The 16,040-nt window shown below is 52.6% G+C and overlaps 2 protein-coding genes across 2 annotated transcripts in view; one reads left to right on the forward strand and one right to left on the reverse strand.

Moving 5' to 3' along the window:
• NRIP2 (nuclear receptor interacting protein 2) overlaps window positions 1-6,238 on the forward strand; it is a gene marked incomplete at its 5' end in the record, with an annotated part of 9,511 nt that extends 3,273 nt beyond the window's left edge. The window contains 4 exons of the mRNA XM_008937402.1: window positions 2,883-2,965; window positions 3,410-3,537; window positions 5,322-5,374; window positions 6,146-6,238. Coding sequence (XP_008935650.1) covers window positions 2,883-2,965; window positions 3,410-3,537; window positions 5,322-5,374; window positions 6,146-6,238 — 357 coding nt within the window. The remainder of the gene's footprint in view (window positions 1-2,882; window positions 2,966-3,409; window positions 3,538-5,321; window positions 5,375-6,145) is intronic.
• Window positions 6,239-13,846: 7,608 nt separating this feature from the next.
• Window positions 13,847-16,040, reverse strand: part of ITFG2 (integrin alpha FG-GAP repeat containing 2) — a 10,063-nt gene continuing 7,869 nt past the window's right edge. The window contains 4 exon segments of the mRNA XM_008937391.1: window positions 13,847-13,983; window positions 14,142-14,315; window positions 14,895-15,012; window positions 15,494-15,585. Coding sequence (XP_008935639.1) covers window positions 13,847-13,983; window positions 14,142-14,315; window positions 14,895-15,012; window positions 15,494-15,585 — 521 coding nt within the window.

Here is a 16,040-nt window from a genome sequence, read left to right on the forward strand (position 1 = left end):
GGCGGGCCAGTGTGGGCAGCACGGCGGAACCCGGTGGCTGACACACCCGCCTGGGGGCGGCCCAGGAGCAGCTCTGCTGTGGGGCCCAGTGCAGGGGAGGGGAGCCCAACGCTCAGCACCTGTCTGCTCTGTCTGCTTGGCCTCGATCTTCCCAGGCAGGGCTGGTGTGCCAGCGGGGGCCGGGCAGCACAGACATCCCAGAGCTCTGAAAGCAGGGGGAGCACGTTGGCATCGAGCCTGTGAGCCAGCACAGGGCACGCAGGGACCACCACAGGACCCTGGCTGAAATGCAGAGAGCAGATCCATTCTCATGACCCAGTCACCCGGGGACTGGCAGCAGCACCCAGGCAGAGACAGGGGGGCACATGGGCACTGCAGAGCTGGGCCCTTGCTGAGGGTCAGAGGCCTCCTGTGCCTGCTGCTGCTGCCTGCACAGCTGGGATCCTGGCAGGAGGAGCTGCCACTCTGCTTGGGTCTCACCCACACAGGGCAGGAACCTCGGGCGTGTTTGCTAAGGTGCCCCCGAGTCCTTCACAGACCTGTGTTACCTAAACACAGATCTTCTGCTTGTCAAACACATACAGCTGAGCACCACTCAGTGTGATGGATGTGGGTTTTCAGCACTGCAGTTGCAAGTCACTTGAGCATGCCTACAGTCCTCCTCACCAATCTTCTGTTTTCCCACAGAATCAGAGAATCACAGAACAGTTTGGGTTGGAAGGGACCTTAAGGACCATCTAGTTCCAACCCCTTTGGCACGGGCAGGAATAAGGGACTGTCCTCCAGGTCCAGCCAGTTTCCAGGCTGTTTTGTCTCTAGAAGCTTGGACTTTGTAATCCCAGCTTTTGCCACAAACAGCAGTTGTCATGAGGTGGGGTGGGATCTCTCCAGTTGTCTTGGGGATCTCTATGGGCACACACTACTCCTAGTCCTGGAATTTTAAACCTGGCATGCCAGGCAGCCTGGAACCATGGTGGCTGTGTTTTTTCTTGAACAAGAAGCATTGCCAAAGTCAGGAGCTTCTAAATAGAGTCCTAAACAGGACAGCTTATTTGTAAAGGAGCTGTACATCCCTGGGTAGATGTGCAAAGACCTGCAGAAGAGGGATTCTGGGGACTGCTTACTCTGTGGTCTGACTCTGTTTTGTCAATCTTCCAGCTGGTATCAGGTCAGTGAAATGTTGTGTCCTCCCAGCCTGTATCTTTGCAGTTCTGTAGCTGTTTCCATCCCACGTGCCAAAGAGTAGCCTTGGACTGAATGTAGGTTGTGTGGCTGAGACTGAGGAGCACACCACACGTGGTGAAAGCTCTTCCTTCTGAGCCCACTGATGGCATTTCCATCGCCGTGGGTCTCACCTGCCCCCTGCTGAGCACTGCAGCAGTGCAGGGTGGGGTCTCTAGCTCCAGTGGCCTTGCAGTTCTTCAGAAGTTCTCATCCAAGTGGCCATTGTAGGAACGTGGTGCATCCAAGTGTTCAGAGTGATGAAATCCTCTACACTGATGTACTGTAGATGCAGTTTAGACCAGAGGAAGAGCCCCCAGACAAAAGAGACTTGAAGTTTTCAGCCTGCACTCTCTGAGGTTGCTTTGAGTGCAATTAGCACTCAAGCTACTGTTGATGTTGTAGCTGTTAGCAGCATTCCAGCATTTCTCACAGGAGTGTCTTCTCCTTTCTCTTTATAATAACTCAGAAGTAGCACATTTTTGAAAATGAAATCTTGGGAATACTGGATGTAGCTCTCTGTGATGATTAACCCATGTAATAATCATAAAGAGATTTAGTTAAGAAATGAGGAAACTGAGAGATTTTCCTCTCCTGGTGCTGCACTGACTCCTGGATCACCATCCTCATCTGCCTGAGGTGTCTGAGGCTCCTCAGGGATAAGCAGGAGGGCAGAGGGTCTGTGGGAGGCCTGTTGCTGCTGCTGAGTGCCTTATATTCCTTTAGAAGCTTTTGTCATATCAGTTATTATTATTGTTACATTGTCATAGCAATAATCAATTCTTGCTCTGCTAATGAAGTCTGTTAACTGGTTTTGCATCTCTTAACTGGAATACCTGTAGTTAAAGTCACTGATAACAGGTAAGTGTGTGGGTGTTGTGGTTTAGGTCCAGGCAGGAGCTGGGCACCACGGTGCTGCTCACCCACTGACCCAGCCCCTGCATCGCCGTGGGCTGAGAGAAGGAGAGTTGAGTACACCAAGGCAAAAGAAGCAAACCACAGTAGCCCTGCATGGGAGAGAGGAAAATACAAATCCCTGTGGGCTGAGAGAAGGAGGGTTGAGTACAACAAGGCAAAAGAAGCAAACCACAGTAGTGATAATCCAGGGATGAAACAATACATAAAGCAAGTGATCTAACACAGGCAGCCAGAGGTAGCTCTGTGCCCAGTGGTGGCCCCTGCCCTGGTACCAGACCACCCCTTGGCTGGTTTGCTTGTCTGCTGCCTGTGGCCCCTTCCCAGCTTCTTGGAAATTAACTCTGTCCTCGCTGAACCTGGGCAATGGGCAATCAAATACAAATCAAAGAAGACAAATTCAGAAGAAGCCTTTGGCAGAGGCTTGCAGGGCACTGAGGAGAGCACCGTTGTCTTGGATGAGTCTCCTGCCTTCTGACTGTTGTCTGAAACCCCACACCTCTGGCTGTGTTGTGTGAAACCCCACACCTCTGGCTGTGTTGCCTGGAACACCACACCTCTGGCTGTGTTGTCTGAAACCCCACACCTCTGGCTGTGTTGTGTGAAGCCCCACACCTCTGGCTGTGTTGTCTGGAACACCACACCTCTGGCTGTGTTGCCTGGAAAGGTCTGAGGGATGGTCACACTGTTGGAGTGGATATGCAACTTTGGAGCCCACAGTAATTATTTGTTATTGTGTTTTCTAGTGCCAAGGTCAGGTATTGAAAGCGACTATTAACACTGGGTGTCTACCAAATCTCATCTCCAAGAGCTGTGTAAACCAGCTGGGGTAAGTCTTTGCACAGCAGGAGAGGAGGGGTGGCTGAAGGAAACCTGGGGCAGGAGCCTCAGCACTCTGGCTCCCCAGGCCGTTGGAGTTACTAGCAGAGCAGCTTTGCATGGGCACGTGGCTCTGCAGGAGAAGGTGAAGAGCAGCAGGCTGGGAGACAGAGATGTGCAGACCCCAGAGCAGCAGACAGAGCTGTGACAGTCTCTCTGTGTACTGCAGGGCAAAGCTGCCCAGCTGATGTTCAGCTCCAGCAGTGAGGAACCCAGAGGGATAGTGCCTTGTGGTTTTGCTTGTGAAATCTGCCTGCAGACAAGCTGTGTGAGAGAGATTCCTCCTCCTTCAGGCCTGTTCCAAATGAGACCAGGAAGTACTGCCAGCAGTGAGAAGTCCTGTTTTTCCTCCTATTCCTCCACTTGAATCAGTAACACCTCTTGTGTCCCACAGGCTGGAAGAAGTGTGTGCCATGGACCATGGAGACCTCTCTCCCCCCGTGCCCAGTGTTGTTGGACAAGTAGAAGAGCTGGAGCTGCAGTTTGGCCAGGAGACAGTGCTGTGTTCAGCACTGGTTGTAGGTGAGAATGCCAGCCCCTCCTCTCCTCAGCTTTACTGTGTTCCTCTTGCCCTGCCAAGGGCACTGAAAGGGCCCTTTGGGGAGGGTGTGATGCTGTGGTCACCTCCACTGCTGGTCAGCATCCCTGTGGACTGTGAATACTCAGGGTAATCACAGGCAAAGGGCACAGGAAGAGTACAGAGAAGACATTGCCAGAGGGGAGACCTGAGGTGCTTTTGGATCTGAACACAGGATGTGGAAAATTCTCATTTCCTTCCAAAATGACCCCCTCTTAAAATTGTCTAGGCTGCTCAATCAGTTCTCTGGTGCCCTGTGTTCTTGTACTGAGTGGGCACTTGTGTCTTTGGCTGGGTGGAAGCCACCAGAGGAACTGACAGAGGCCACAGCTTGTTCCCCAGGGTGTTTCTTTGTGTGCTCATCTGCCTCTACTGCAGGGAGCACCCTGGAAGAACCTGGTAGCACCAGGGTGCTGAGTCTCCCTCGGTGTCCTGGGGCAAGACCCTTGGAAGGACGTTGCTGTGGGAGACAATGTCAAGCCACCAGGCACTGGAGGACACCCAGACAGCAGCAGGGAGGCTGCCTGTTCTGCATTACATCAAGCTGTGCAGATGCTGAAAACAACTTAGTTGTCTTTTTCCCCCTGTTCTTCTCCCTGTTAGTCTTCCAGCTTTACCCCCTTCCCTTTATCCGTCCCCTCAGCTTTAATGGGCACTATTCATCTCCCAAAGCCTCCCTTGCTTCAGCTTTTCATGACCATTCTTCCCACTTTCCTACTTATCTAGAAAGAGCTTCCTCCTCTTCCACACTCCATCTCACTCCTCTTCCCTGGTTTCCCCTCTGCCTGCCCTTGTCCTTCGTGGGCAGTCTGAATTTAGCCCAGGAGCCCCTCTGCACTGTGCTGCAGTGTGGAAAGGCTGCCTGGGAGGAGCAGAGCTGCTGCAGCTGCACCTCTCCTCTCTGCACTCTTGCTCTGTTATAAAGGAATTATAAAATGCAGCTGCTGGTGACAGGCCAAGCAGGCATCCAGGAGACCTGGGAGGGGTTACTGGTGTTCCTGACTCCTGAGGACTCCTTCCCTGCCTCTGAAGTGCAGGCGGGTGGCTCGGACCCAGGAGGCTGCTCCCAGCTGGCTGTGTGTGCTCTGAGAGGCAGGTTTGGGGAGGGGCAGGGCTGAGCCTGTATCCAGGAGGGACAGAGCCAGGCCAGGCACACACTGCACACACACAGCAGTGCCTGGACTAGTTCTCAGGTCAGCACCAGCAGAAATGGTCCCCCCTGCTCCCCCTCTCTCACTGACCCAGATCAGAGCTCACACGTCCCTGTCCCTAGGCTCACAAGCAAACCTGTATTCACAGCCTCAGCAGTTTCTAGGTCTGTCTTACATCCACTTCAGAACCCTGGTCCCTTACCTAGCCACTGACCTTGAGTCTCCCCAGATGCAAGTTTTCTCCTACTCACTGGCCAGACCAGGCTGAAGTTTGCCAGATAATTATGAGTCTAGCAGATAGATCATTTTTGTATTATGTAACCCTACATAGGATTAAATTCACCATGGAGATCTAATCACACCCAGGTCATTCTAGTCAGTGGCTCTTAGACCTCTCACACATATGCCCAGTCCTCTTCAGGTGCTAAGTGACAAACCTGAGACCCCTGTGACCCTGCTTGGAGCTGGTGTCCAGAGCTCTCCTGCACACTCATCTCTCCACTGCTGGCACCCACACCTACGAGCTCTGTGAGGCACAGTCCTGTTGCTTAAGCCTGAGAAGTCTCTTCTCTTTGCAGATGATGAAATGCTGGAGTTTTGCATTGGTCTCCAGACTCTGCTGTCTCTCAAGGTAAGGAACAGCTTCTTGCTTATTGCAGGGCTCCTGTCAGGAAATTCTCAAAGCTTTGGTTGCTGTAAGCATCAGAAATACGTCTGGGTCTTCCAGAGTGCTGCTTGAAATGCTTGGTGCTCAGCTGCCTGGCTGGCTGCAGTGAGCTCTGAGTCACTGATTCCCTCCTGAAGGTTTTAGGAGAGGAATCACCCAACAGGACAGTGTCACGTCTCCCACTCTCTGTATTCCTGAGCATACAAGTTGCAGACAGGAAGGGGGAACTGAAAGGGGACAAGGCAAGCTACAGCATGCCATGGATCGTGTCTGTGCTGCTCTCTGAAGGCTGATGTGAACATGCTCTGCCCTTGCTGTGAGCCCAGTGAAGCTGTAATCCCACCCAGTGTCCCACACAGGCTAGACCTGTGTGCAGGAGCCCTCTCCTGTCTGCTGGGCCTGGTCCTGGGTGGCTCAGAACGTGGCTGCAGGGAGCTTACTGCTGCCTGCCAGGGTCTGCAGCCACCTCTCAGATTGACAGGGCAGGGGAAGCATGGGGCTGGGGCTGAGAGGACATCAGCTCAGAGGAGGAGGGGAGGGGAGTGGCCCTCTGAAGGCTCTGGAGGGGCATCCTTTGAAGGGCTGAGGAGCACGTGGGGCAGGGAGGGCAGCTGTAAGGGCTCTGTAAACTCAGGGTGGGGTTGTTTGGTGGTGCCCAAGTTCTCCCCAGTCATGGACATCATAACATTTGCTATCTGGAGTGGCTGGCAGGTAACTGGCTCTCCTCTTCTTTAGAGCTGCATCGACCTGGAGGAAGGAGTCCTGAGATTTAAAGCACTGAGTCAAGAGCTGCCTTTTCTACACGCCTCTGAGGAGCCTGGTCAGTGACTGGCTGCACCCCTCCTGTCTGGCTGAGGAGACATGCTGCCCTGAGAGATGAGGGTGAGGCTCACGTGCCCCAACCTTGCTGAGGCATTCACTGGGGAGTGAGGAAAAGGCAGATGGATGCTGGGAGCTGTTGTTGCTGGGAGTGCCTCACCTGCAGAGATCCCCTTTCAGTGGACCCTCTCGCTTGTCCCCACATGCTGAATGGGCATTTTGGTCTTATTTTTCTATCTTATCTGTCCCTAATCACTCCAGTTTCTGCTTATGTACTGAATTCACCTTCCTCTTCTTATTTTTACAGTAGTAGACAGGAGAGTCTCTGTGAAAATCTCTAGTTGTTCTGTGGACAGCAGGACAGCACTTTCTCCAAAGGCCTCCAAAGATTGCCATGAGTTTCCCTTCTCTTTGCCTCAGTGCAGGCAGACTCCACTCCCATTTCTTTGTGGGAAGGGCTCTGTGCCCCCTCACCTGAACTCTAGGAAGCTGGATTTTGTTACTTTTTGCTGGCTCAGACCAGACCAGAAGTATTTTATTGGAAAAAGACCTTGCATTGGGAACACTTTTGAAGTTCTTAACTCTAAGAAACCTTTGCAGAAATGCTGAGTGTAGATGCTCAGAGGTACAGTGGACACTCACAGGGGCCTGAGCTCTAGCACTGCATCCTTGGCCACCAAGCTGCATGATATGAGTGGCAATGCTTATCACCTCTTGGTGTTGGGTGTAGTAACCAGACCTGCACATCTTGTTCCTCTGACCAGGCACCTCCTCTGCCCTCCAGCTGCTAGAGCTGCATTATTATCTCCCCTGCTGCATCCTGAGAGATCCTGCCACTCAGTTTAAAGCTGTGATGAATTACAGCATCCAGAGTCTTCTGCTCTGTCAGATCCTTTCTTTCAGCCTGAAATCTAGTGGTTGGACACAGATGCATCAGCAGCCTCAAGTTCTGGCATCTTACAGCCCATCAACTTTGCTACTCCTGCATGAAGCAAGAACTAGACTTGCTGTGGTGTCAGCTCAGGCCAGAGAACTGTGACCTCCCTTGGGATGAGAGGGTGATCATTAAACCACTTCATTGTTGGAGGATTGGTTGGTTTTTCTTTGGTTTAATTTATTGACATCCTGGAGCATAGCTCCATGATAAATACATAGTCTATTCTTTACTATCTCCAGGAAAGATGCACCAGGTCAGGGCTTGATCCATGCCTCACGACTGCTGATTGCCTACCCAAGCCCTGCACAATGTCCCTTTGCCCACCCCTGGAATGTTGTGACTTCCCTTCTGGCCCATCCTCCTGGATTAAGCCCTGCTTGCTCTCCCCCTTTTTTTCAAAGCAGTCATTGCTTCTGTTGTGCTTCTCACAGAACTTGGGTGTGCACTTCTGATTATTTTTCTGCCAGTTCTTTCCTGAAGCAGAAGCTGTGTGCTGCAATTTGCCATCTGCTGAGGACAGCAGAGTGCAGCCCGACTGCTGTGACCAGGGAGGAGCTTACCCGTGGTGTGACTGGCACCTGTCCTCCTACAGGCAGCATGGGGCTGGTGACCTCTGCTGTCAGTCATCCTGTCTTGCAGCTTCTGACCTGTTCCTTGGCTTCTTTCCATTCTTCTACTTGTGCACCTGAGTGTTCTGCTGCATGAACTGCTGCCTCTGAACTTCATGAATGACACCCACAGTTCCCTCATTTCTGGCAGGACCCACGTCTGCTCAGGGACCCTGCCTCCAAAGCACCAGTAATTCCTCCTGGATTTGTGTCACCTGCATGTCTGACTGGCTGCTCAAACCCAGGGGTCCTGAATGACACTTCAGGCTTGTACTAAACCATCCTGTGTGTCACCTGGAATCTAAACCTAACCCCTAAAACTAGTCTTAACCCTAAACCTTAATGCTAACCCTAACACTGGCCCTAACCAACCCCTAATCCTAAACACTAGTCCCAACCCTCACCCTAAATCTAAACATAACCCCCTAACCCCAAAACATAAACCTAATCCTAAACATAACAACTACAAACACTAACTTCAAAACCTAACCCCAATCCCAAACCCTAATCCTAAACTCTAACAACAAATCCTAACTATCCCTGAGTTCAACACTAACCCTGAGACTAATCACTAAACCCAACACTAACCCTAAACCTCAGCATGAACCCTAACCCCCAGTTCCATGGGAGGTTTCCAGGCAAGTGCTAAATCACCATGTGAGAATTCTTTTCAGCTGTGAAGTCAGCTCCAGAGCAGGGAACACCCTTCTCATCCCCCTGGCCACGCCACTGAACGTGCAGCTCCACACAGGCCAGGTCTCCTCCAGCCAGACACCCAGCAATCTGCTGCCCACAGTTATCCTGCACCCTCCCCATCAAGCTCTGTTGTAGGCAGAGCTTACAGAAAAAACCATTCCCCTACCAAATGAAAACTGCAGGGCAGGTCACAACACCATGGCTGACACCTCACCAGCTCTCCCCAGATCACAGTCCTGTCCTACAGCACCCCATTTCCTCCTCCTCAAACAGGGCTCCCTGGCATTAAGGGCCATGTTGTTACTGACCTGAGCACTTGTATTCTGAATTCCTGCCCAAAGTGGTTTTCTTAACCAGCATTTTTGTGTCATCACATGGGACTCACTGCTTCCATAGTGAAGGACAGAAATCCTGGCTTTAAAAGGTGTGGTTATAGCACAGGACTGAAAACATCTCAAAGAAACAAACCTAACTCCATCTGCACACATGGTGATTTTAACCCCCTGCTGGCATTAAGGGCCATGTTGTTACTGACCTTAGCACTTGTATTCTGAATTCTTGTCCAAAGTGCTGTTTTCTCAACCAGCATTTTCGTGTCATCACGTGGGACTCCCTGCTTCCATAGTGAAGGACAGAAATCCTGGCTTTAAAAGGTGTGGTTATAGCACAGGACTGAAAACATCTCAAAGAAACAAACCTAACTCCATCTGCACACATGGTGATTTTAAGTCCCCTGTGCTAGGAGCCCAGCAGGTTGGGTTTTCAGTGGGCTGGCAGGGCTGAAGACAGTCTCAGTTGCAGTTCCTTTAGGAAGAGCCTGCTACACAGCCACACCTCCCTACCCCTACTGCCAGTCACCTCTGTTGCTTCTGTGGGACAGTGGAAGGGAAGAGCTATCTATAGATCTTTCCACTGGAGATCACAAACTGCTAATGCTTTCATATGGCAAGTCAAAATTCAGTACAAACTGCTACCTCAGGGCAGAAAGTGGCACCTCCTGTGAGTGCCCAACGCTGGGCTGGCTCCTCAGCACGGGGCCCATCCCTTCAGTGCAGACCACAGAACGTTCCTGTGCCAGGGACATCTCTGCACTGTCCTGGCAGTCAGCTCCTGCCCAGCAGGAGGGGTACAGCAGTGGTGGAGTGCAGGGACTGTCCCCGGGAGCCCTGGGAGCAGGGGGGTGTTACCAGCTGGGTGTGAGGTACACGACTGGACCTGCCTGTGGGCAGCAAGGGGCAAACCCATCCCAAGAGCACACGCTCTGCCCAAGCCAGAACTGGGACCACTTCCATGAGCTTGGGCTCTTGGTTTCCAATGGAGTGGGAGCTCCAGCCATGCACATTCCCTGAGCCCTGCTCCTCCTTTCTCTGCTAGCAGGGGAGTCAAGGAACTGAGGAGGCCTGTGCCATCCACAGATGTTTTCTCCCACTTTCTCCACCTCCTCCTACTGCACAGAGTGGATGGGGACAGGGAGTGGAGCGTGTGGTTAATGCTCACACATTGTTTCTGCTGCTCCTTCCTCCTCAGGGCAGTGACTCCTCACACTCTTACCTGCTCTGGCGTGGGCTTCCTCCCATGTCAGACAGTCCCCCCTGAACTTCTCCAGAGAACTGCTCCAGGGCAGTGCCTCCCGTGGGGTGGAGGCATTCAGCACCAGAGTGCTCCAGCGTGGGTTCCCCACAGGGTCACAACCCTGCCAGGACCCTGCCCCACCACAGGCTCCCCATAGCATCACAGCCTCCTTCAGGCACATCCACCTGCTCCACCACAGGGTCCTCTATGGGCTGCAGGGCACAACCTGCCCCTCCATGCTCTTCACCACGAGCTGCAGGGAAATCCCTGCTCTGGCACCTGGAACATCTCCTCCTCCTCTTCCTCCTCCTCCTTCTCCTCCACTGACCTTGGTGTCTGCAGAGTTGTTTCTCTCACATATTCTCCACTCCTCTCTCCACTGCTGTTGTTTCCCTGGTTTTGTGTATTTTTATTTTTATTTTCCCCTTCTTAGACACGTTATCATAGAGGTGCCACCACCATCACTGAGGGGCTCGTCCTGGGCCAGTGGCAGGCCCATCCTGGAGCCAGCTGGCATTGGCTGCTCTATCAGATGTGGGGGAAGCTTCCAGCAGCTCTTACAGAAACCCTCCCTGTAGCCCCTCCACTACCAAAACCTTGCCACACAAACCAGACACATTCCAGTTAATTCTGTAGACAACTTTCATTTTCCTTTATGCACAAGGGTACAGGAGCCAAATGCATCTGCAAGTTATTATGTGCTGCAAGCAGTATAAAGTTGTCAGGGGAAGCCCTCAAGCATTAGTATTTTCTCTCTCAAGTGGTTTTAAGAGATGAAGAGTTTTGGGGAACGGAGGATTGGTGGTGTCCATATCTCCTCCCTGCTCTGCACACCACAGCGTGCCCAGGCCTGCAGAGCCACAGCAATGTCACCCTCAGGGCACGGAGGGGAGGGGGTGAGGGTGCACAGCCTGCCCTGCCCAGCTCTGGGTGTGCTCCGTTTTCTTTTACAGATGGTTCTTAGGAAGATGTAATCCCTCCCCCTTTACCTTTTCCCTGTCTCTTCTCAAGAATTATCAGTCCTACAGTAGATCAGTTTGACCTCCCTTCCTTGGGCATCATTTGGCCTGTACAGCACACCAACCCCCATCTGTACCCTCCTCGTGCTTGTGCTAATAAAGGTCTGTTTGGCATGGGCAGACAGCTGTCCTGTTGGGAGTGCACAGTGCTGCTCTGCCAGGCCCCAGGAAGGAGCTGCACCAACAGCACTGCAGTACCCGTGGGACCCAGCCACCAGGCAGCTCAGCCTGGCCCAGCCCCAGCCAAGCAAAGCTCCAGGGACATCTGAGCTTCCAGCAGTGGGTCCAGAGAGCACTGCTGAACACTGCAGTCACCAGGGCACGTGCTGGGTGGGACCAGGGCAGGCACAGCCTGTGGCAGGCTCCAGCTCTCAGCACACAGAGCAGAGGAGCCCATCAGTACACGGGCCAGGCTGCACAAGCCAGGACTGAAAACCTGGGCACTGCTGTTCTCTGTTGCTTGTAACCACCCTGGATTTGTCCCAGGCAGGGGAGGCAGAAGCCACAGGATTAGGGAGCAGCAAGAAGAGAAAATACCCCACCTAAAGCAAAGGAGCAGGAGCCCTGTGTTCAGAATGGAAGAGCAGCACACACCAACACACACGGACACTGCTGTAACCCCATTTCTGCCATAGGATTCTGGAGGCTGCTCTGCAGAGCCCTGCTGCCCTGTGGTCCCTCTTCATGTCAGTTCCACTGATTCTGGAGTGCTAGATTCAAAGGGGGCAGCAACAGGGCTAAGCAGTGAGCATTCCAGAATACAGGGAGTCAGAACTGCTCACCACACCTCCAGGGACATTCACCTCTCCCCAACTCAGCTGGGCCCCAAGGGGAGGAGATAAGATAGTGACTGCTACTGCTTCACCTGAGAAGAGAGAATCTTCACTTGTTCTGGTAATGGGCAGAGCAGCTTTAGGTTTTGCAAAACAGAAACCTGGAAGCAGCAAGAAACCAATATACTGTGCTCTGGTTAAAAGACCCAGGACTCATCCTTGCTAGGAAAGGACTACGAGACTGAGGAGAGCCCAAGGGGTCACTCCAACATCTCACCATCCTGAGGGCTGACAGCTTCTTGAGGCTACAGTCCAGAGCTGACCAGCTTCAAGACCACTCCTTGCTTTAGCCCATCAGTAGATGGTCCCTACACTACCAGCTCTCCAGAGCTGACAAGCCCTGCTGCTCTGAACATCTGCCAGTAAAACACCATTATGCCTTGAGAGCTCCTGCCTGAGGGGTCCAGTTGTACAAGCACTTGGCAGAACAGGGGCACATTTAAAAAGGGTTCTCAGTAAGGTCATTAAAAAGGAGAGAAACTTCCACAGTAGTTACAGCGTCAGCAGAGTGCCCTGAGGAGCAAGAGGAGTGCTAGCTGGTACAAAGCAGGCCATAGGATTCCACTGCTCCATGAAACTGCCACCAGAGGACAGCAGCTGTCCTCCCCAGAGCTTATGGGAATCTATGGATGGAAATGGCAAAGAGCTACAGCTTATTATGTGGAGACCCTGCCCTTCCACCTCATGGGGATACTCCAGGAACAGTCCTTTTGACCCAAGGCAAGACACTCTTCCTCTATGCAAAGTTTTCTCCCAGTTAGGGCTGCCCTTGGGTGTTTTGCAGGACACAGCACAAGAGGTTTTCAACAGCCTGCAGGACCTTTGAATGTTACTATTTGCTTAAGAAAGTCTCTGAATTACATTTGCTCTGACTGGGATGCCACCCTCTCAGGCTGCCCCAAGGGGGAAGGGGCAGCTCCATCCATTATGCATGTCCAGTAAAACATCACACCAGTCAGACAGATGCAAAACAGGAGCTGAGCCTCCTGCTCCTGTTTAAGAAGAGTCAGGCAAGGGCCAAGCTGCAGTGGGGAAAAGCAGAACATCAGCAGCACGTGGGAAGAGCCCTGCCTGGGGAGCAATGGCTTGTTCAGGATGCTACATACCACCAAATGGAACATCATGTCCAGCCCACCTCCTTCAGCTGTGCAGGACCTGAAACAGAGTGGCACTCCTCAGAGCACGAGGGCAGCATGGCATTGCCACTGCCTGTTACAGAACCCCTGAGACAGGCTGCTCCTGCTGCCCACTGCACAGCTGCTCCACGTGGGCACAGCCACCCCTGGGATCTCACTGCCCAACCAGAGCAATGCCTCTTCAGGACAGCTGAGGTGCTTGCAGCCTCAGCACCTTACCAGGGCAAGTTCTGTTTCTTCTCATGCACGTCTCCAGCTCCTCAGAGCAGGAGGTGGTCTGTGAGAAACTGCTTGGCAGAAAAGCAGCAGCAGAGCAAAGGCAAACAGTGCATGGGCCCACCTTAAAACCACACCTAAATGGCAGAGAAGGCCCTTGGCTCCTCCCTACCTCAACTCCCCCGTGCAGTTACTGCACTGGGATCCTGCTAAGAACTCAGAAGTGATCACTAGAGCAGTTGTAAGCACAGGCCAAACCAGAGACTGAACTCAGCTCTGCTCTCCATCTCTGTCCTCAGTGCTCCCCCATAAAGTGCTTGAGCTAGCAGAGAACAGGGAAACTGGCAATGGGAGGCCCATGAGCAGGACCCTGGACTCCTGCTGTTCTGGTAGCTTCCTCAGCTGAAAGAAAATCAACCCATCACCTTCACTCAAGCCTACAACCAAGCACCCCCCTCAGAAGAACCCAGCCTGTACACCCTTTACTGGCTGGAAGCTTTGACTGAGATGGGAAGGAAACAGTCTCATCTTCATCAGATGCCCAGTTTCAGTGGGTAGGAGTCTGTGCCAGTATTAAGGATGTCAGCCTCCAAAGAATTGTTACAAGGGGCTCTGCATGACACTGCTGTGGGCAGAGGAGTCTGTTCCAGTGTGGTCCTGACTTTGTGAGGAGCTGCTCTCAGGGAAATACAGTGTTTTGTGAATCAGCTCTTTGACAGCAGAAACATCATCTCTGTCTGAGGAAAAGAGAGAAAGACAGTTGTTAGGGATTCTTAACAGGCAGTATGAAAAGCTCTTCTCCCTGAGGAAGCACCTGGAACTCATCACCAGCACGACACGTGCCAGCAGCACCTTCCCCTTTCCCCTGTACATCCCTCATCCTGTCTGCACTCACCCACGCCCAGCTGCCGCAGGAGGTGCCCGAACTCTGGGTCACAGTCCAGTATTTTCAGCAGGTTGGTGGACTCCATTCTCTCCAGCTGCACATCCCAGTAGATGTAGATCTTCTGATTGAAGCTGACATAAACAAGGCAGGGGCTGTTGCTTCCTCCTTTGCATGCATAGAGGCCTGCGGAAAGCAAAGATGTGGAGATCTGACCACTTCTAAAAGGACAGAGAAAGCAAGTCAATAACTTCTCTTGACAAAGTACCAAAGCAATGAGTACCCCAGGTAAGGGGCACAGACACTGATCTGGGTATATCAAGTCCCTTTAACACAATTCTAGAAGGTGTCTCTAGACTGTTTTTAATGCATGGAGCTCAGTGGTTTGCAAGCTGCTTCTTGCAGACCTGAGAGAGGGGACTGAGTCAGACAATGCTCAGGCTGGTTTGTAGAGCTCCACTTGAGAATAGCTTAGAAGTCTGCAAATTAAAAAAGCAGTGGGAAAGACAAGAAACCACTGCAGCACTTTCAAAAACAACAGGGAAAAAAAAACCCAAACCATCACAGACAGAGCTCAGGACCACCTCCTTTCACCCCTGCTTCTCCCAGATGCCACAGGAGGAAAGACAAGATGGGCCTCCTGCAGTGTGCTCAGAGGGCAGTTACCCACCACTGCAGATGGGCAAAGGATGCCAGGTCTCCCCGAGGGGAGCAGCAGCTCTGGGGGAAGGGCTGTGGGGGCAGGCTCTGCTGCCAGGCTCCCACCTGCACAGAAGGCACTGACATTCTCGTCCGCCTGAAACCTGGCGACGGTCCGGCTGTGGTCGATGATGTACGTCTGCCCATCCCAGGCACAGGCCACCACCTCCTCCTGCCCGTTGCCCTGCAGGAACCACAAGGTGTCATCAGCACAGACAGCTACCCCCAGAGGCAGTCAGGAGTCTCTCCTGCTCGTCCAGAGACAGAACACCAAGAGCTGAACAAGACGCCACTGTTGGACGCCTCGTCCGGACATCCTGGGCCTGTCCAGTCCCTGCACTAGGAAACCATCATCTCAAGTATCAGCTGGGGTGTGAGCAGTGTGCAAACCCACCCAACTTGGCCATAAGAGAAAAGAGCAGCTGGGGGATGAAAAAGTTCACAGCAGAGTGCTGGGCTCAGCAGGTCAGACAGGACACAGCTCGAGCCTTTTGCAGGCAGGCAGACGTGAGCGCAGAATGCCCCAGCACAGCCAGAGCACTCTGCAGGTCACCCTGAGACAAGCCCAGCCCAGTCTTACACCCCCTGCCCTTCCTAAACCCACACAGACAAAGCCATGCTGAGTTTCTGTCTTCCTCCCTCCTGTCCTGTTCACAGACACTCACAGTAACATCCAGTTTTTCCAGAGCGAAGAGCTGGTGATCAACCTGCACAGACCAGAGCAGCTTGTCTGCTCCCTCCATCAGCTTCAGTGTCCCTGAAGGGGGGGAAAAATAAAGATTGTCTTCAAAATATTAAAAGGGAGCAAGACGTTTGCCAGCACTGGGCCCTGCACTCTCAACACTTAGGGTCTGCAGGCCTAGGTTGGGCTGGTGGCACAGGCTCAGCTGACAGGAGATACCAGAGTCCCAGTTCTGGGAAGGACAACAGCCCATTACCTTAGAACTGCCTGATGCAGCTGACAGACCTGGTAACAGTCATCAGGAACTGGAAACACAGAGAAAAGGGCAGGAGCTCTGCTAATTGCACTGTGCTGTAAGACTAGAAGAAAACTGCCCAAATTAGGCTCCCGGAATACAGTACATCAATAGATCTCACCTGAGACAGTAAACTAGCTGCTTTTCACTGTGTCCCACCAGTAATGTGATCTCAGGGCAGCATGCTGACAGGCACCAGCTGAGAGCTGGCTGGCCAATAGCAGGGGCACACTTC

The sequence above is a fragment of the Merops nubicus genome, unplaced genomic scaffold (genome assembly GCF_000691845.1).
Source record: "Merops nubicus isolate BGI_N331 unplaced genomic scaffold, ASM69184v1 scaffold15650, whole genome shotgun sequence".
NCBI lineage: Eukaryota > Metazoa > Chordata > Aves > Coraciiformes > Meropidae > Merops > Merops nubicus.